At 36.8% G+C, this 19,734-nt stretch overlaps 6 protein-coding genes and 1 long non-coding RNA gene across 10 annotated transcripts; 4 read left to right on the top strand and 3 right to left on the bottom strand.

The window, feature by feature from the left end:
* Positions 1 to 2,573: 2,573 nt before the first annotated feature.
* LOC9321852 (RNA polymerase II C-terminal domain phosphatase-like 4) lies at positions 2,574 to 3,692 on the top strand. The gene has a single exon (XM_002885740.2). It carries the CDS (start codon positions 2,702 to 2,704, stop codon positions 3,557 to 3,559), a length of 858 nt encoding a protein of 285 aa, XP_002885786.1. The 5' UTR covers positions 2,574 to 2,701; the 3' UTR covers positions 3,560 to 3,692.
* A 760-nt stretch (positions 3,693 to 4,452) lies between these two features.
* LOC110229681 (probable disease resistance protein RPP1) lies at positions 4,453 to 5,427 on the top strand. The gene is made up of 2 exons (XM_021030366.1): positions 4,453 to 5,026; positions 5,165 to 5,427. The coding sequence occupies exons 1-2, from the start codon at positions 4,563 to 4,565 to the stop codon at positions 5,334 to 5,336; spliced, it is 636 nt and encodes a 211-aa protein (XP_020886025.1). The 5' UTR covers positions 4,453 to 4,562; the 3' UTR covers positions 5,337 to 5,427.
* Positions 5,372 to 8,758, top strand: LOC9319747 (disease resistance protein TAO1). The gene is made up of 4 exons (XM_021030362.1): positions 5,372 to 6,015; positions 6,230 to 6,466; positions 6,568 to 6,710; positions 8,627 to 8,758. The coding sequence occupies exons 1-4, from the start codon at positions 5,398 to 5,400 to the stop codon at positions 8,739 to 8,741; spliced, it is 1,113 nt and encodes a 370-aa protein (XP_020886021.1). The 5' UTR covers positions 5,372 to 5,397; the 3' UTR covers positions 8,742 to 8,758.
* Positions 7,295 to 8,447, bottom strand: LOC110229682. The gene is made up of 3 exons (XR_002333073.1): positions 8,281 to 8,447; positions 7,856 to 7,928; positions 7,295 to 7,479 (listed from the first exon to the last, which is right to left on the bottom strand). It is a non-coding gene; the product is annotated as an uncharacterized LOC110229682 (long non-coding RNA).
* A 3,632-nt stretch (positions 8,759 to 12,390) lies between the features above and the next one.
* Positions 12,391 to 15,378, top strand: LOC110229680. The gene is made up of 2 exons (XM_021030364.1): positions 12,391 to 13,435; positions 13,530 to 15,378. The coding sequence occupies exons 1-2, from the start codon at positions 12,614 to 12,616 to the stop codon at positions 13,617 to 13,619; spliced, it is 912 nt and encodes a 303-aa protein (XP_020886023.1). The 5' UTR covers positions 12,391 to 12,613; the 3' UTR covers positions 13,620 to 15,378.
* A 401-nt stretch (positions 15,379 to 15,779) lies between these two features.
* Positions 15,780 to 18,281, bottom strand: LOC110224155. Its single transcript, XM_021032087.1, has 9 exons — positions 18,252 to 18,281; positions 18,113 to 18,163; positions 17,975 to 18,022; positions 17,777 to 17,872; positions 17,453 to 17,512; positions 17,241 to 17,300; positions 16,786 to 17,042; positions 16,612 to 16,696; positions 15,780 to 16,529 (listed from the first exon to the last, which is right to left on the bottom strand). The coding sequence occupies exons 1-9, from the start codon at positions 18,279 to 18,281 to the stop codon at positions 15,891 to 15,893; spliced, it is 1,326 nt and encodes a 441-aa protein (XP_020887746.1). The 3' UTR covers positions 15,780 to 15,890.
* On the bottom strand, positions 17,897 to 18,960 carry LOC9321851. Of its 4 annotated transcripts, XR_002333072.1 has the most exons (5): positions 18,724 to 18,960; positions 18,583 to 18,636; positions 18,252 to 18,421; positions 18,128 to 18,163; positions 17,897 to 18,022 (listed from the first exon to the last, which is right to left on the bottom strand). XR_002333072.1 is itself a non-coding variant. In XM_021030369.1 (3 exons), the coding sequence occupies exons 1-3, from the start codon at positions 18,949 to 18,951 to the stop codon at positions 18,365 to 18,367; spliced, it is 339 nt and encodes a 112-aa protein (XP_020886028.1). In that variant the 5' UTR covers positions 18,952 to 18,960; the 3' UTR covers positions 17,897 to 18,364. The 4 variants fall into 4 exon arrangements, 1 of the variants encoding a protein (XP_020886028.1); XR_002333070.1 differs by having other exon boundaries at positions 18,128 to 18,421; XR_002333071.1 differs by having other exon boundaries at positions 17,897 to 18,163.
* Positions 18,961 to 19,734: the final 774 nt, after the last annotated feature.

Below are 19,734 nucleotides of genomic sequence, written 5' to 3'. Positions count from 1 at the left end.
ACACAACCGAGAAAAAAATAACCGTCAAACTTTTAACGGAAAGTTGCGATAGAAAGACACAAACAAAAAAAATGACCGTCAATATTTTAACGGAAAGTTACGATAAAAGACACAACCGAAATAACTGTCAACGAAAAAAATAACCGTCAATATTTTAACGAAGAGTTGCGATAAAAAGATACAACCGAGAAAAAATAACTATCAATATTTTAGCAAAAATTGCGATAAAAAGACACAACCGAGAAAAAAATAACCGTCAATATTTTAACAGACAAAAGAAGACACAATCGAGAAATAAATATCGTCAATATTTTAACAAAAAGTTATGATAAAAAACAGAAACGAAAAAAGTAACCGTCAATATTTTAACAGAAAATTGCGAAAAAAAAAACTCAACCAAAAAAATAACCGTCAACAAAAAAAGTAACTGTTAATATTTTAACGAAAAGCTGCGAGAAAAAGACACAACCGAAAAATAACCGTCAACTAAAAAATTAACTGTCAATATTTTAACGAAGAGTTGCGATAAAAAGACACAAACGAGAAAAAATAACCGTCAACATTTTAGCGGAAAGTTGCGATAAAAAGACACAACCGAAAAAAAATAACCGTCAATATTTTAACGGAAAACTGCGATAAAAAGACACAAACTAATAAAGTAACAACCAATATTTTAACGGAAAGTTGCAATAAAAAGACACAACCGAAAAAAACCCGTCAATATTTTAATGAAGAGTTGCGATAAAAAACACACCCGAAAAAATAACCGTTAATATTTTAACGGAAAGTTACGATAAAGAGACACAACCGTTCAGAAGTGCAAAATGCATTTATTGAGGTTGTTATTTTGGTTAATAAAACCAATTTGATATGTAGTCTAATGGATGTAAAAAAACTTCGTAGTATTACTAACTATACAAAAAATGCAATGAAATTATATAGTGGAAAGACGTAACTTTAAATGAATAAATGCAACTATAAAGATATAACTGTAAACTGAAAAGATATGACTGTAATTGAACAAATATAACCGTAAATAATTCAACGAAAATTCAAAGAGAAAATTCAATAAAGATATAACCATAAAAAAATAACCGATTTAAACGAAAGGTTGCGATAAAAAGACGCAACCGTTCAGATGTGCAAATGATATTTATTAGATTGCTATTATATATAGATTGAAATCCAACACTAATCTAGTGTTATTAACCTAATGATTCTAAATCTAACTCTAATAGATTTTAAAGTTTGGTGTTATTCAACTAAGATTTAAAATGCTTCATTAAAATCTAGTGTTATTCAAAACTAAAAGACTTGTAAAATCTTTGTATATCAAATCATTTGAAATGAAACATCTTTGGATTTCATGAGTAAATAATTAGAATCATAATCCTAGATATACTGCAGAGATTTTGAACTCCACACAAACAGATTGTTAAAAACAATATCAGAAATCAAATCTAAACCTTTAAGAATTGACTTTAACTCCATGAATGAATAACACCCCCTTAGAGAATCTATATTTCCATAAATTAGTAACGATCTTTCTATACTAGAGATCATTGCATGTCAATTGGGCTAGCCCGGCTCGAAACCCGCAAAACACGCATATTTGAATCCTGTTCGACTAGACCCGTAAAAATTTCAATCCTAAATTTTAAAGAGAATTTATAGAAACTAACCTTGAATTCAAAAAGAATTCACAAACTAACCATGAGCTACAGTATCATGTCTGTAATATGTCGGAATGGCTGTGTAATTAAGTATATGTCCTTTGTAACACGCTTTTTTTTCGAATTACATGTGATAGCATAATATATCTATTTTTATCATGTATTTTTCTCGTACTACATGTTATTTATAAAGAACACATAGTATTTATCGAAAAAAACATTATATTCAGTGTAATATCTGTCTTTATCATGTTATTTTGTAATAATACACGTGTTTTATTAAGATCACATGTGAATATCTGTCTTTATTACGTAACAATGTTTTTTCTTAAAAATTCACTATATTTTTTAAAATATCATGTCTTTTAGTTAAATATAACATGCGAAATTTAAATGTTACATGCTATTTTCAAAAATATCACGAAACTGTCTTCTTTTTTTATATTCAGCGACAAAGTTCTTGTAATTACTATAACTTACAAGGATAATTTTGTATTTATCCTACCCCTACCCCACAAGAAAAAGAGTTAGTTACCAAAAGTTTCTGACGCATGGTTACTTCCTTAATTTATGTGTTTTTTTTGGCTACTTTGTAATATTTCCCAATTTTAAAATCAAAAAAGTAATCCAAATAAATTGTTTAAACTCATAGCAAATAAAATGTAAAATAAGAAGACTTTGAACTAGGGTTTTAGATTTATAGTGAGGCACGATAAAAAAACTATGTTTAGGGTTTTTAACTCTAGTAAAAAAATCTAAAAAAAAAAATCTCTCAATTAAACGAAAATATTAACAAAAAAGTCAAAATATTTTTTTAGAACTTTTTGGGCCAGTCTGAGCCCGGTCGGAAATTTTTTTTTAGCCCGGAAATTTTTCAGCCCAAACCTTTTCAGGGTTGAGCCGGGCCAGCTCGCGGGCTTTACCCCTAATTGACATGACTTCCCTTTAAACCTCAAATTGAATTATCTCTCTCGTCAAACTAGGGTTTCTGATCAAACTAGGGTCTTCTATCGATCAGAAAAAAAATCATGTTCGTAACCACTTCTAGTAGTTGTTGTGGTCACTGGTACGGTTTTCATGGAGTCTGCATCGGCTGCAAATCAATAGTGCACAAAAGCCAATGGCGAGCATTTGATTATATTTTCAACGGTTTACAGCTAAGCCACGAAGCTGTGGCATTAACCAAGTCCCGCACAACAAATAACTCTTGTCTCAACGAGAAGAAACTTCACCTTGTCCTTGACTTGGACCACACGCTTCTCCACATGAAAAAGGTTCCATGTCTCTCCCGAGCAGAGATGTATCTAATCCAAGAAGCATGTTCAGTAACAAGGGAAGATATATGGAAAATAAGACTCCTAGGAGATCCCATAGATCGCTTGATAAAGCTACGACCCTTTGTTCGCGACTTCTTGAAAGAAGCCAATGAGATGTTCACAATGTATGTTTACACAAAGGGTACTCGCAAATACGCTAAAGCTGTCTTGGAGCTGATTGATCCTAATAGACTCTATTTTGGTGATAGAGTGATTACAAAAGACGAGAGTCCTCATCAGAAGACGCTTGATTTGGTTTTGGCTGAGGAGCGTGGGGTGGTGATTGTTGATGATAGGCGTGATATTTGGCCCCATCACAAGAGTAACCTAATAGAGATTAGCAAGTACAAGTATTTCAGAGTCAGTGGCCAAGGGTCAAATTCTTACTCTGAGAAGAAGACAGACGAGAGTGAAAAAGACGGTGGATTGGCGAATGTTTTAAAATTACTCAAACAAGTTCACTGTAGATTCTTCATGGTCGAGGAGGAGAAGCTGGAGTCAATGGACGTCAGGTCGCTGCTAAAAGAATTATATATAGACTTTGATACCAACCAAGAATCTGTAGAATGATGATCTCTTTCTCTGTCTTTTAAGTTCTTTAGAAACTTCAGAATCTTTTTGAGAAATCTTTTATGTGTTTTGAGATCACTGACTCACTGACCATACTTTGGTTAGACTCTCTTGCATTTATATTTTTATCTACTCTGGCGTTTTCCAGCTTTGAGAATATGCTAATGCATTATGTTTTCGGCTGATTTCCACACAAACCTAAAGATCCTTATCTAACACGATTTAGGGTTTGGATTTCCTATTTGGGGATTTTAGGTTTAACATGAGGAGAAGAAGACAAACTAACAGACTGTTAACGTTGAACTAATAGTTCAGAAACATAAAAGTACATGTTTAGAATTTTATAGGTAATCGTTCAAAGAAGACACACTAAAAAACTTTTAAGAGTCTTCTTCACATGTTTCTGATGCATGCTAAATCATGGATCTGCATATGCCTGAAATGTATGTGTAAGTCTTGTTACTTGGTTGTTGTGGATATCCTAAATGTGCATATAATCTCCTAAACATTCATGGCCTTAGTGTGTGTGTGTGTATAATTTGTTTATATCTAATACACCTTTAAAGGCTTCAAAAAGGATTGATTTGTTTATTGCACTATGATTTTGATATAAAACTTTCATTTTCAGTACTGCTTCGTTGAAATGGCTTGTGTTCTTCGTTGCTGTTTCCCTTATTTAATTCGCACAATCAATTTCTGAGTTATTACTTCTTGTAGTGGTAAGACTCTTAAGAGATGGTTGTGGTGTGAGAAACATAAATGTGTGAGAGGAAATATCAAGGAACATGTATTCAGAGAAAATTCCAAGAAATGGTGGAACCTACATGATAGCTAAGGTTGTGGCTCACATAGTTTCCATGAAAAGATAAAACTTCACTTCCAATCAATAGAGTCAACATTCTACGCATTATAGCTACAAAGTCTCTTTGCTTATCCTCACATAGCTAGTAGCTTTGTTCTTGGATCTGTGATCTTAAAGCTATTCTCTAAGTTAATTGTAGTAATGGTTTCTTCTTCTTCTTCGTCTCGAAACTGGGATCACAATGTCTTTCCGAGCTTCCACGGGCCGGACGTACGCAAAGGCCTTCTCAGTCACCTTCTAGAGAAGTTTAAAATCAAAGGAATCCAATCATTCATCGATAACGAGATCAGGAGAGGAGAATCTATCGGTCCTGAACTCAAACGTGCAATCAAAGGATCTAAGATTGCACTCGTCTTGCTCTCCAAAAACTACGCTTCTTCGTCGTGGTGTCTTGATGAATTGGTGGAGATCATGAACAAAGAGTTGGGTCAAACTGTAATGACCATTTTCTATGATGTTGATCCAACTGAAGTTAAGAAGCAGACCGGAGTTTTTGGGAAGGTCTTTGGAGAAACTTGTAAGGGAAAAACAGAGGAGAAGATTGATACGTGGAGAAATGCTTTGGAGGGTGTAGCCACAATCGCTGGTTACCATTTAAGCAACTGGTTGGTCTCTTAATCTTTCTGAACATATTATAATTATCTTCATAGCATTTAAGTAATATATTGCCAAGAGACTTGTATCTTGAGTTCTTAATTATTGTTTATATGCTAGATGTATGAATAGATTTCTTTGTTTTATAGGGATACTGAAGCAACCATGATTGAATACATAGCCACTGATATTTCGAACATCTTGAATCTTGCTACACGATCACATGATTTCGACGATTTAATTGGGATAGGAGCTCATATGGAAAGGATGGAACCATTGCTACGCCTAGATTGGGATTTGTGGTCCTCCTGGGATTGGTAAGACAACCATTGCCAGATTTCTGTTTGAACAATATTCTAATAGTTTCCAGTTGAGAGCAATCATGGTCAATATTAAAGAAAGCTATCGACAACTTGGTCTTGATGAGAAAAGTGCACAATTGAAACTACAGAGTCATATGTTGTCTGAGATGCTCAACCAAAAAGATATCATGGTTCCTAATTTAGGAGTCGCACAAGAAAGGTTGAAAGACAAGGAAATATTTCTCGTTCTTGATGATGTTGATCGGTTAGAACAACTGGATGCCTTGGCAAAAGAAACTCGGTGGTTTGGTCCTCGAAGTCGGATTATCATCACAACACAAGATCTAAGAGTTTTAGAGGCACATGGGATCAACCATATTTATAAAGTGGATTTTCCATCAACTCATGAGGCTTTTCAAATGGTCTGTATATATGCTTTTGGTCAGAAGAACCCTGAATATGATTTCACAGAACTTGTTTGGGAAGTTGCAAATCTTGCTAGTCAACTTCCTCTAGGACTAAAGGTTATGGGCTCCCACTTCAAGAGAAAATCCAAGCAAGAGTGGAAAAATGCTCTACCAAGTTTGAAGAATCGCCTTCACGCGGATATTGTGAGTGTTTTAAAGGTCAGTTATGATGCCTTATGCGATGATAATAAAAATTTATTCATTCATATAGCTTGCTATTTCAATCACGAAGTATTGGAGATGGTTTGATCCGGTTAACTCTGGTTAACTTGGTATTGGTTTAATGTCGATTATTAAGTTGTATATATAAGCTTAAGATTACAGTTTTATTTTCAACAAGTTTTTGTAACAAACTCTGTTTTTGACTGTTGAATAAAGATTCTCTTTGACTCCGATTCTTCTTTGCTCGTGTTCATCTTCTCCGATTCACCGGAGTTAATACGAAGAACTTGAGAAAGTTGTAGCGTATCTTGCGAACTGTTTCGAGAATGTGAGGCACAGACTTGATGTCTTAGCTGAGAAATCTCTTTTATCTATGGAGAATTCGAAAATAGGAATGCATAGTCTGCTAGTAAAACTCGGTAAAGATATTGTTCGTAAACAGTTTGATGAGCCTGGACAACGCCAATTTTTTGTCGATAGTGGAGAGAATTGTGAAGTATTACTGGCTGATGAGGCAACAGTAAGTTTTGCCGTTAGTATTTCATTGCATTGCTCATTACAAATTGAGTTTGTTTGTTAACTAACCATCTAATTTATTCTTCTTGGCCTTTTATTTTCCAGGGTAGTAGAGGTGTTATTGGTATAGATTGTAGATTTAATGGAAGAAAATTAAATATAAGCGGGAGAGCTTTTGAAAGAATGTCTAATCTCCAATTCTTAAGATTAAAAGGATTCTATTACGATGCATGGTATATATCACATGGTCTAAGAGCATCTCCAATGGTGAGAGCCCTCCATTGGCTCTCACCATTTTTTTAAGAATAAAATTTTCAAATTTATGAGATGAGAGTTTTTGTTAAATTTTTTTAATTTTGCAAAGTCCAATGGTAGGCTCTCTTTGTGGGGTTCTCAGGAAAAAATTAAATTATTATTTTAATTATTTTATTTCATAAAACTGAAAAAATATTACAATTCATAACATATTAAACATACAATAATTTCATACATTTGAAAATAAATTTGCAAAAAAAAAAAACGATTAGTTATTCTGTTGATTGTTGCGAAATTTTCTCCTTCTTCGCGTTTTCTGTCAAAATAAGTTCGTTTCCTATTTTTTTTTGCCACCTCTTCGCCATTAGACAATTCGACGAACATATTTTTGTGGTACACATTCATTCTAACTTATTCGTGGTACACAATTTTCATAAATTATTTGTGGTACATGTTTATTATTTATTGTTTACTTGTTTATTATTCAGTCAACATAGTTATTATATCATTTGTGAATAATGATGGTTGATGTGTGTTAAGCTTAGATGCAACATGAGTAACGCTAATGAGAACCAGCAAAACCAATATGTTGCCAATGATGACTTCTCAAAAAACAAACCATCCTTCTCTATTTTCACCAATGATGACTTCTTTTCCATGGATGCATCAAATGGCGGCATGTATCACAAGTCCTCCACACACATTAATCTCAAGCTTTAGCAGCAGCCAATGATCAAAGGATTCAACTCTAACAGTGATAACCTACAAAGAGGAAGATGGAGTCAGCGACAAGAAGAAGAGAAAGATGAAAAGAATAGATAGGCCATGTCTCAGAGGAAGAAGATGAGTCAACGATGAAGAAGCAAAGGGATAAGAAGAAGCCTAACTAAGCTAGATGTACACATTACTACATAAGTCCTCTGAATAAATTATTGAGCTAGATGGTTGAGTAAATTATATGCATACATTGAAAAAAGAAACTGTAGTATGACAAACGTATAACTATCATCAATCAATTGATTTAGCAACTTAAGCCACTATAATCTTAGCAAATCTAAATCAATATGAAAACTCAAGTCTTTTCATTGCAGATGCAGATTCAAATCAATCTCAAACAATATTTGAAGAAAACACCCACCTTTCTTAGCAATAGTTTGCTTCTGTGACTTAGGCTTCTTCTTCTCATACTATGTAACCTCAGCGAAGTCATCCTAAAGAAACATGAAAAAGAAATCACTCTTTTATCTCTATGGATTCTAATGGATCTCTGAATCAACCAATTGATTCTGTTCGAGATGAAATTGATTGGAAAGATGATGACTCCAGCGTCACGAACTCTCAGATACCACGATTACACACGTAATTTTACCCCATCCCGTGAAATTTGATCTCGTTTTTTCCCCAATTTCGCAGAACAAGACTAAAAATCAACTACAACCGAATCAATCTCATCAAACGTAGAGCAGATCAATAGGCGAAATCAATCAATAAACCACTAAATGATCCTTGAGAAAGCGGATTTGTTCTTCTACGACTAAATAGAGAAACAGAAAAGTATTGTACCTCCATGGCAAAGATGACAGACTCCGTCGAACACGAAGACACGTTGATGAAGGTTACCAGACATAATCACCGGAATCGCAGTTAACGATTCAGTTGGGTCCGAGTACGCGAACTCTCCATCGGCTATCGTGGGCAAAGTGTTTTTTTTTTTACGCGTTTTTTTTTTCTTCTATTTTGTCAAAAGAACCGACCAATAAAAACGTGACACGTCATCGTCTCTCTTGTCTTGCAAAATTTCTCTCAAGAGAGACAGCTCTCTCAAAAATAAATCATTATGATTTATTTTTTTCAATTTTTAATGAGAGAAACTATGAAGAAAGCTCCATTTTTACACCATTGGAGATGCTCTAAGCTATCTCTCTCCGAAACTTCGAATACTAGATTGGAATTATTTTCCTGCGACACGTTTGCCTTCCAATTTCAACCTGAAGTTCCTCGCGGAATTAGACATGAGCAAATAGCAATAGCAACCTTGAGAAGTTGTGGGAAGGAATCAAAGTAAGTAATATATTTTACTTATTTTGTTTTCAGTTTTATTTTGAATCTATAAGATGTTTTCTTTTGTAGAGTTATTATTATTATTTGGTCAGATTTTTACAGTTATTTAACGGGAGAATCACATTTTTAACCCTCATGAGTGGGTAACACTTTAAACCTCGAAAGAATTTCACTAACACTATAAACCACAATATATTTTTACTAACACTTTAAACCTCCAAGCTAGCTTTTTTTTGTTTGCGCCGCCAGAAAAATGACGGAACAATCAATTTCTGTTTGTTAAATATAAATATATTTAATTTCATTTTAATTTAAATTAATTTTATTATTTATTACAATTAATAAAAATCTTTTAAAAAAATTATCTTCTTCGTTTACTCACCGTCCGACCATGACATTTTCTTATAAACCTCTAAAACTAGAGGCTAAAGCACAAGAGAAGTGTAAAATAGAAGAATATAAACCAAATAACATAGAATCTGAGATACAAGAGAAAAAACATGGTAAACACATAGAATGAACTGAATAAAAACCTGAAAATTTTATGGTCAGACGGTGAGTAGTCGAAGATGATGAATTAATAACATTAATTAAAATTTAAATTAAATTAAATAAATTTATATTAACAAACATAAATTAATTGTTCCATCAATTTTTATGGCGATGCAAACAGAAAAGCTAGTTTGGAGGTTTAAAGTGTTAGTAAAAGGGTTAATGAAATATCTATACCTGCAGTGGCAAATAATTAAGGATCTGTACATTTCATTTCGTTATTTAGGTGGACATTTTCTTGCAAATTAAATATGACGAAATTACCCCTAGAAGCCCACAGAATCGATAGCCTACTGCCGCGAGATAACGAGCATTAAATGCTAGGAAAATCTACCATGATATTGCGCCGCCCACTGGGAAACTAAAAAAGAAGTTAAGAAGTAATGATTAGATGTGATACGTAATCGATTTCGCAGATATGGAAGCTACATGTTTGGCTATTTATTATCTCCATATCGACATTGCTGCAACAAGAAGAACTCAAACAACTAACATATTAAACACTGCAACCGCTAAAAACTAAAAGAGAAAGAAAGACAGACCATTTAAGTCTCAGGTGTGTAGTTATGGAGATTTCTCTTTGGTTTTCTACCTATATATATAGCTACTTGTTATTTTTGAAAAAAGGGCAGTCGTTAACAAAACTTTTACCATGCTGTTTATACAGGAGAAAGATGTCGCTGGTCGTCCGGCTTGTGCGAGGAGAGTGGAAAAAGGACGAAACCGGGTGCTACGAACATGTATCCGAGATAGAAGGTTTCTGTCTAGCCGTCCGTTTGCGAGAAAAAGACAGTTACGCAAGAGTTGTCTAAGTAGTGAAATACAAACTTAATCTCCGACCGGAGGATGATATCGAGCTGTCTTATCAATGGCCGCAATGGATGATGGGACTAGATTGGCAGCGAGCGAACCCCATACACATTCTCGACGACGAAGATATGACGTTGTTTATGGCCATCCGAGCAGATCTTGAGGAGATGCATCTGAAGGTTAAAATCGTGAGAGGGTCGATGATAGAGCGTACAGTGAACTCATACAGAAGCCACATCGACATCGGAAGCATGAGCGCAGAGGCGATATCAGACAGATATTGGAACAGTGCAGAGACAAGGGCTGTCTAGGACACTGCGGTAACGAAGATGTTACTCCATAATCTATCAGATAACGCGGCCGGCAGTAGTAGCCCACAAGTTACCCAACCAGAAGGTATGGCTGGCGCGTTGAGAAGACAACAGGCCGGAGGGGTAGTAATCAATGACAACCAGGGCATGACCGGGACAGGAAGTGTTAATCCAATAAACATGACACAGCCAGATAATGGAGTAAGCGCGAAAGGGAAAGAGCCAGCCATTGACGAGGAGACAAGGAGAGATTTGGAATTTGAGATGTGGAGAAAATATAAACAAGCTGAGATGTTGAGAGAAATTTATGCAACAGAGATGACACTGGGGGTTCCAGACAGAGCAGTGGAGGAAAAAACACCGGACAAGAGAACAGCAAGAGCACTTGATTTCGGAGATCAACATAAAGATGGTGCAAATCCAAACAGCGAAGTCCAACTAACACTTGCAAGTGCGGAACCAAATACGGGTGGGCCAATGATAGTATCTGTATCATCAACGGACTCAACATATGGAACGCCAACAGAGCTATCTGAAAGCTTAAGCTACGAGAGTGACGAGCTGATGGATGACACAGATATATCGAGCAACAACTGCCTGTCATAGATAGGTAAGTTACTGGATAACTGTGAACTTATCGTAAGTGTAGTGTTACGTGCTAACTAACTTGGAGTGTTATTACTGAATGTAGGGGAAGACATGCTAGCTCACTATTACTCAGACCCAGATGGGCCGCTATGTATGGGACCGACTGATACAACAAACATGAATAAGAGAAAGGCAGTATCAGTCCCCGGCGCCAGAACAATTCAAGATTTAGGAGAGGCATCAACGGCGACGGTAGGAACAAAAATGGGGGAGATGGTTTTGAAGGAAACTCCGGTTCCAACAGTCATGTATGATAGAGACGCACCACCGTACTTTGACGACCCGGGAGAAGAAGGTAGGTTAAGTGTATTTAGTTGCCTTTACTTAAAAAAGTAGCAGATAACATATCCTAGTTATAGATACCTATTACGATGATAACAGTTGATTCGATAGCGACAATAGTTGCTAACGAAAATAATGTGCTAACTGTATTATCAAGTCATTACTTAACTTATCGATTACTATTTTCATTGACAGATTATTTGCATCGGGCCCTGATGGATGCAGACTACGAAGGGGATGACATATTCATTGGCAGGTTGTTCAAAAGTAAGGAAGACTGTGCAACAAAGCTTGCTATTCATGCAATAAGGCGAAAATTTCATTTCATTTACGCCAAATCATGCCCCAACATACTGTTAGCGGTTCGCGTCAGTCACACGTGCCCGTGGCGGGTTTACGCAACAAAGCTAGAGGATAGCGAGCGTTTCGAAGTTAAAAGCGCGACTCTCCATCATACTTGCAGTGTTGACGCGCGAGGAGACTTCCATAAGCAAGCATCAACTGCGGTTATCGGGAAATTGATGCGGACCAAGTATCTTGGAGTTGGAGGAGGACCATGACCTAACGAGTTGAGGAAAATGCTACGACAAGAATTTAGCCTTAATGTGTCTTACTGGAAAGCGTGGAGGGCCAGAGAAATAGCAATGGACAATGCGATGGGTTCAACAATGGGGAGCTATGCTTTAATTCAACCTTACTTCAAACTTCTGTTGGAGACAAACCCTAATTCATTGGTGGCCTTGGAGACAGAGAAAGATAGCTCCGGTGTGGAACGCTTTAAGTATTTGTTCTTCGCACTCCACGCTTCCATCCAAAGATATGAATATATGAGGAAAGTGATAGTGATTGATGGCACTCACCTAAGGGGACGGTATGGAGGATGCTTAATCGCTGCAAGCGCTCAGGATGCCAATTTCCAAGTTTTCCCAATTGCTTTTGGGATAGTGAACAGCGAAAACGATGATGCATGGACATGGTTCATGGAGAGGATAACAAATGCGATACCTAATGATCCAGATCTAGTGTTTGTGTCAGACAGACACTCATCAATTTATACAAGCATCCGTAAGGTATGACGAAATCCTCAAACAGATGACTAGTAGGTTGATTTTTTAGCACTAACTTAAACAATAGCAAGATAATATACGAATTAGCAAGATAAATATTTAATTACATATTACATTTGTTGAGATGGCTAGGATATACTCTATTAACAAAATAACGCCTCAGTAATGATGGTACAGGTTTACCCAATGGCTTCACATGCAGCTTGCGTGGTACATCTGAAAAGGAACATTGTAGCAATGTTCAAATCTGAGGCGTTAAGTGTTCTAGTAGCGAGAGCAGCAAGAGCTTACCGACTAAGTGATTTCAACGGAATATTTGCTGAGATAAGAGCAATACACCCACCATGCGCAGATTACCTAACAGGAATCGGGTTTGAGCATTGGACTAGGTCGCATTTCGTTGGAGATCGGTTTAACTTCATGACGAGCAACATAGCGGAGTCGCTAAATAATGTCTTAACAATGGCTCGGGATTATCCGGTAATTTCTATTCTAGAATCACTCCGAACCACGCTGGTTACATGGTTTGCCCTCAGGCGAGAAGCTGCTCAGCAGGAGGGAAACATTTTACCACCCAAAGTGAATGTAATGGTGATTGAGAATTTTGAGAAAGGAGCTGGATATGTGGTGCTTAAGATCGGGGAGGACAATTATGAAGTGAGAGATAGAAATGACTCCGGATTTGCTGTAAACTTGTGGGAGAGAACTTGCACATGCAGGGAGTTCCAGCTATTAACAATTCCTTGTTCCCACGCAATAGCAGCAGGTATAAAAGAGGGGATTCGGGTAGACACAATGGTAGGCATACATCACACAGTGCCTCATCTAAGGTTGGCCTACCAAGGCATAATAATGCCGGTCCCAGATATGGATACACTAACTCCATCCCCAGATGATATCGGAGGGGGGAAACTGGCCCCACCATATGTCCGCAGGCCGCCAGGTCGCCCAAGAAAAAGAAGGATGCTGTCAAGGGGGGAGTTTAAGGTAAGTTAGCTACGGGATAAGAGTGTTAACAAATAACATATATAGTTATCGGGCTCTTGTGATATGTAATAATGAAGTTTTTAAAATTTTCCAGAGAACTTCGGCGAAAAGGTGTTCACGCTGCAGGGGAATTGGCCATAACAGGGCAACATGTCGGGGACCGATAGCGGTAAAAAATATATAACTAACAATGATTCTCTATGAGTACAAGTAGATTCGATAAGGGGGGTGTTATCAGATAACACATGGAAACGTGTGCTAATTGAAAAATAATGTCCCGCAGGGAGGCAAGTGATCGAGGAGGGAAAAGGTTTTTTGGCGGTAGCAGATGGAGGAAGGAGACTGTTTTTTGGACTAGGGAGGGTTTGAAAGGATGGTGCCGCGATTAGAAGACTCAGAAGAAGTCATGTTTTATAAATAACAAGAATTCGGAGATCAGAAAATTTTCAATGTATATACGTACGGATCCTGATCCAAGAAATGTGTATTATCTGCAATCAGGGGCGATCCCAACAAACCTTCCTTATGAATGTTAAATATATGTTTATGTTGAATGATATGCGGTAACAAAATATGTACCACGATATATACCCTCTTTGAAATTTAGCAACTTGAAAGGTAACTAGCGTCCTGTACTAAAAAGATAAGACAACAACGACTTCGCTAAGAATAAGATTACCTTCTAATGAATGTGAAAGAAGAGAAAAAAAGAGTTCAAATAAAAGGTTAGTCGTAAAATGGTTATAAATGAGATACAAAAATAAAGAAATAAAGGAGAAGTTATATAATTTAGAAAAATTAAACTTAAAATATGATATAGAAGATGATTTAGAAACGTATATTGGTTAACAACTAACAAAAAAAATATCTAAAACAAGTAACAAACTGAAAGAAATAAAATGAGAAGTTATATAATTTAGAAAAATTAAACTTAAAACATGATATAGAAGATGATTTAGAAACGTATATAACATGGTTAACAACTAACAAAAAAACTATCTTAAACAACTAACAAACTGAATATCGACTACTAAGTTCCGCGATAACAAAAGCTACAAAAATAAAATCTTAAACATAGATGTTAACAAACAATTAAACATGACAGACAGTAATTAGTAATTACTAAAAAACTTAGTATCCAATACTTTGTGAGGTACCGCGATAACAAAAGCTACAATTTGAAAGCCGACCCATGTCTAAAACCCGACCCGCGTACCTATATACTCCATCTTCTTCTCCAAAATCCCCAAATCGAAAAAAAAAAAAAAAACCTAAAATCATCAATCTCTAAAATCGACCTCTCTAATCATGAGCAATATCTCTGGAGCTTCAAGTGGATCATCAAATGTCCGGGAAAGAGTGAAAGGCGTGCCCAAGAAATGTTGGTGTGGAGAACAAATTGTGCAAAAAATTTCAAAATCCGACCCAAATCCATACCGCCGCTACTTTCGTTGTGGTTATGCTGCAACAAATAGAGTAATACCCTTCCGTTGAACTTTGATGGCTAATGTTTATTTTAGATTCTCATTGTACTTATACTTGTCTTTCTCGTTGTAGCTTATGAATGATAACCACACATTTAAGTGGGTGGATGAGGCATTGTGTGATGAGGTATCGACATTGAATGGGCAAACTAAGAGGCTGTAAGAAGACATCAAAGAGATCATAACAAATTCAATGAAGCACGACGAGATGATTTTTGAGAAAATGCAGAAGGAGCTTGAGAAAGAGATTTTTGAGAGAGTGGAAGATGCTATGATGGAAAAAATCTGAGTTCAAGTCCAAGATGAATAAGATGATGATTTTTTTTTGTTTTTGGTTGTTTGATCATGGTAGGTCTCATTAAGGTACTAGGTTGAGTCATCGTCATGTGTTTGACTCAGATTTGCGTAATTGTTGTCCTTGCTTATTTTGAGTCATTGTTGAATATTGGTTTTCTGTCATTTTGGATGTCTTTTGTCTCTAATGTACTCTTGTAATGTTTGTGACGAAGACGCAGGGAGATTACTATCCCCAGTATTTCTGAGAAAAAAGATCTAAGCTTACCTGCTATATCTTAGGTTAACTGCTATATCAAGGGTTCGGGATTTCAATAGGAGGATAGGAGCTTTAGCAACAAATTGCGGTCGATATTTAACAAGGGTGGGTGCAAAATTTTAATTATTTTTTAGTTAAACGTCGCCGTTTACGCTTTCAGGAAACACTTAGTTTTAGTGAAAAATATTGCTCCAATTGTTAGGTGGTAACAAAAGGCTTACATAACAACAGGAAGGATACGGACTGAGGGGTTACGAACCAACCAGTTAACAAATAAAAAGAACAACAAAAAAAAACTCCAAATATTACTTAAAAATAGTAACATACCAAGAAATTAAAAAGGTAGCAATAACCAAACATTAAAAGATGTAAGAGATTGGTTCAGGATAAGAAACAACTAAGACCGCTAATAAAACGGTTAGGAAGCAACACCGGCAATCATTATGGCACAAACGAGCTTTTTCACTTCACTCTCAATCGCCCCAACGTCAAAATCATTACACTCCTCCAGACCTCCAGTGGCATGCACATGGATTAAGAAGACAGATACAACCCCAGAATCAAATGGAGATGAAACCTGAGGGATCGACAGAGGACGTTCAATAGAAAATGGGTTAACAGGCAACTGCTTCATAGACGGATTAAATGCAGCTTGTTTGAGAAGGAAAGGCAGCATGACAGCAAGAGGCTGAAGTTCAGATTGTAGAGCTGCATCTTTACGGAGCTGATAATTAGAGTCAAGGACTACAATCTTGCCGCCATTGAGGTCAACACACAATGCAACCCAATGTTTTTTGTCGAAGTTAAACGGCAGGTAATGAAAATCAGCCTCGGAAAATAATTCAACCCGCTCAGGATCCCCAGCTCCACGTAAAATATCAATCAATGGGGATGGGAAAATGAAATTTCCAAGGGGATCAGATTTGGAAAACTTGTAATAAAGACGAGTTAGCTGGGAAACAAACTTCGAATCGAGGACTTCAATACGCAACTTCTCACCGTCACCATCATCAACCCTCAATATATGCCGACTGAACTTGATTAGTGCATCCAAGACCTTGAAAGAAAACAAGAGAAATAAACAAAAGGGGTAATGATAAATTAAAACATACATACATAAAAAGAAGAGGGTTTAATACCTTGTTGTTGAGATGTTTTTTCCGCTCAATCAATTCAAAAATATCCTTGTTAGCAAGCAAAATATCCCCACCCAGGGAAACAGAACTGCAAGGGAAAAAAAATGCTAAATCCTAAAAACAGCGAATAATGTTGTAACTATCGGATAACCAACATTACATGGTAACAAAGTTAACCTTGTCGCCTTGAGTTTTTTAAGAGATCCTTGGAATCGTTCCTCAGGGTCAACGCATTGATTACTTCCTACTACCAACGGGGAAGGGTGGCCAACTAAGCCCTTAATTTTCTTATCGAAATGGAACCTCTCATCTAATTTACTAGAAAAGGTTCTAAGCCTTTTGCTCCTCCTACCAGCCTTCAAACAGACATTCGAGGGGACAACAGGGGCGGCCTTGCCATCAACAAAGGACAGAGGTTTGGCACACAAAACCTCCTACAAAATGAAAAATTAGAAACAACTGATGAATATAAACAATAAGCAATAACACCATAGTTACAAGATAACCTTGACGTTAGATCGAGACTAGGTTGACGGGGGTGGAGTGGTGAAATCCTAAAAATGAAACAAGAAATATATCCCCATTTAAGTATTTTACCAAATTAAATCTGTAACAGGGCAAAAATATCTAACCTCATCAGAATCCTTCTGTTCCTCGACTGCAGTGGTTGATTTTGCCGGATTGTTGTTGGCCTGCAAGAAAGAATAAAATAATTAAAAGAGAATAAATGATAACAATCTTACCTGCTAAAGCACCGGTTACTAATTGGTGAAATCCTTAAATTGAAATCACCGGATAAGGATTTCCCAAAATGCAAGTTAGTGAAAGAGAAGAAACTACTGACCTGATCAGAATCCTTCTCTTCCTCGACTGCAGAGGTTGATTCCAAAGGACTGCTGTTTGCCTGGAAGAAAGAATAAAATAATTAAAAATAAATGAATGATAACGATCTTACCGGCTAAATAAGAAAGAAGGGGGTACAAAAATGAATAGAAAGGTTAAGAAAAAATGGAAAAACGAGTTCGTGAGCTCGATGCTCGAGGGCCTCAGCAGAGTTGTTGACCTGGGGAATCGTGGAGAAAATTGAGTAAACTCGGCTCCAGAATCAGAAAAACCACCAAACAAAAGAAAAAATAATAAAAAAAAAATGATGAAGATCGACCATTACCAAGACAGAATCAGAAGCTCCCACAATCGCACCACTGTCATCGGGGAGGACAGGTAATGTTGGGGACGAAGAAGCAGGGAGATTTGTATCCCCAAGCTTCAGAAAAGAAAGCGAATTAAATATTAGCTAGCCACATATAATACTTAGCTGCTAAACTACTATATAAAACGAATAAAATATAAAACACATTTAACTAACATCAGCATCTGTAGTAGGTGGCAAATCAGAATGGAGGGGGCTGAGGGCCTAACAAGCAAAAATGTAACAACATTACAATAACTTGATACATATATTCGTTTGAGAAAGATATAGCGGATAAAGATATTAGCTGGTAACTTCATTATTATCAACCTCTTCCTGACTTCCACGAGTAGTCTCACTCCCCGACTGAAACAATTAAGATATGAATAAGAAATTTATGAAACCGATAATCTAAAAAAGGTACTCCCTGGACGAAATTTCCTATCTAACTTACCTCCGACTCTCTGGGATACGATGTCTCCATGTCATCACCCTAATAATTCGCAATTACGTATTAGTCGTTAGCAGGTAAAAATATAGATATCTAATACATAAAACTTAACTATACTACGTAACCTGCAAGCTGCTGTCTGGCAAGGAAGAAGACACCTCAGGCAATGGGACCTACAAAAATAAATAATGTGTTACCAATTGATTAAGAGGGCAACACAAGCAAAAATGAATAAAAATGGGCAGAATGCAATCGCCAAAAATGGCTTCACAATGTCGAGACCAACAAAAACGATAAGAAACAAGTGATCAATGTTTTAATGTTAACAACTAACCTTATCCTTATCAGCAGGATTCCCGGGAGGTGGCATAGTCTTCTCGTTTTCATTCTGCCAACAATAAAACACTGTTAAATTTCAAAACTCGAAATTTCAAAACATATTAAAAGTAACGCCAGAACGCTATTATCAACTAACCATTACATTATCTTGGTTAGGAGGCACACCAGCCACATTATTACCATCACCGCCGACGTTATTAGAATTGTAGAAACTCACTACATCTTCAACACCAGCCATCACGTCAACACGGGTAGAAGACCGGATATTATATTCACCAGCTGGAAAAGAATCATACATAGCATGAGCAGCAGAGGCGTGAACAGGGGAAGAATTCACATTTTTTCCAACAGCAGATTGTTTCATCTTATCAGCAGGAACGGGGTCTCCTAATGTCGCCGAGGTTTTAGAATTGTCAACGTCAATAACAGTGTTCTTGACAAACCAATTAATCACCCCTTGAATAATCCTTTTTTCTAGGCCGTCGAGTTTGTCATCGAGCAATCGAGACAAATCATCTTTCACTACATGACCAGAACCTTGACCTTCCTCTAAATTGGGACTTTGATGCTTCCTTCGTAGACCAACCGGGTTCCTCCCTTGGTTTTGTGGCTTCCTACCACGGACTATTTTGGATTTGCCACCCCTCTTAACCTTTTTTGGCCCCACTTCCACCTCGGATGGTATACATCCCCCAGTGAACATTTCATTGCGAAAAGTAATCCCTTCGCCAACTAACTTGACGATATTATCAATTTCTCACATCTTCCTCATCATCAGACCAGCTTAAATCTTCTTGCGGGTTCATCTCCACGTCAGGGCAAATGATAGGCTCCACATACGTCTGCTTAGTAAAACATATCAGAGATGAAGATTAGTAACGTTAACAAAAATGATATCAAGATAATATAATTATCGGGTAGTAGATTTCTTACCGAGCAGTTACCATCCAACTCTTTCGCATTGCCAAGCATCAGGGGAACCAACTGACGAGGAGCGACTTCAACAGCTTCATCTTCATCAGAGTCGGTCCCCACAACCTCATCCATCAACGGGCCTTCCTGAATAGCGGGAGCAGCTTGCAAAACAACAAGCTGGAGAGCGTATAACAGGCCCTGAACAGCGACACAAGTAGTAGCGAGTTGCTCA

This window comes from Arabidopsis lyrata (assembly GCF_000004255.2).
Source record: "Arabidopsis lyrata subsp. lyrata unplaced genomic scaffold ARALYscaffold_3, whole genome shotgun sequence".
Taxonomy (NCBI): Eukaryota; Viridiplantae; Streptophyta; class Magnoliopsida; order Brassicales; family Brassicaceae; genus Arabidopsis; species Arabidopsis lyrata.
Note: the sequence above shows the minus strand (reverse complement) of the source record. Positions and strands in the feature narration are given on the sequence as shown.

Coding starts and splice junctions, on each gene's coding strand:
- LOC9321852 (XM_002885740.2), top strand. CDS start 2,702: ATGTTCGTAACCACTTCTAGTAGTTGTTGTGGTCACTGGTACGGTTTT.
- LOC110229681 (XM_021030366.1), top strand. CDS start 4,563: ATGGTTTCTTCTTCTTCTTCGTCTCGAAACTGGGATCACAATGTCTTT. Junction 5,027..5,164: donor GGTTACCATTTAAGCAACTG/GTTGGTCTCTTA, acceptor TTTGTTTTATAG/GGATACTGAAGCAACCATGA.
- LOC9319747 (XM_021030362.1), top strand. CDS start 5,398: ATGGTCAATATTAAAGAAAGCTATCGACAACTTGGTCTTGATGAGAAA. Junction 6,467..6,567: donor TACTGGCTGATGAGGCAACA/GTAAGTTTTGCC, acceptor TTTATTTTCCAG/GGTAGTAGAGGTGTTATTGG. Junction 6,711..8,626: donor GCATGGTATATATCACATGG/TCTAAGAGCATC, acceptor CATTGGAGATGC/TCTAAGCTATCTCTCTCCGA.
- LOC110229680 (XM_021030364.1), top strand. CDS start 12,614: ATGATGGTACAGGTTTACCCAATGGCTTCACATGCAGCTTGCGTGGTA. Junction 13,436..13,529: donor TGTCAAGGGGGGAGTTTAAG/GTAAGTTAGCTA, acceptor AAAATTTTCCAG/AGAACTTCGGCGAAAAGGTG.
- LOC110224155 (XM_021032087.1), bottom strand. CDS start 18,281: ATGGAGACATCGTATCCCAGAGAGTCGGAG. Junction 18,164..18,251: donor CGTATCCCAGAGAGTCGGAG/GTAAGTTAGATA, acceptor TAATTGTTTCAG/TCGGGGAGTGAGACTACTCG. Junction 16,697..16,785: donor AAAAAACTCAAGGCGACAAG/GTTAACTTTGTT, acceptor TTTCCCTTGCAG/TTCTGTTTCCCTGGGTGGGG.
- LOC9321851 (XM_021030369.1), bottom strand. CDS start 18,951: ATGAAACAATCTGCTGTTGGAAAAAATGTGAATTCTTCCCCTGTTCAC. Junction 18,637..18,723: donor CTAACCAAGATAATGTAATG/GTTAGTTGATAA, acceptor TATTGTTGGCAG/AATGAAAACGAGAAGACTAT. Junction 18,422..18,582: donor ATCCTGCTGATAAGGATAAG/GTTAGTTGTTAA, acceptor TTATTTTTGTAG/GTCCCATTGCCTGAGGTGTC.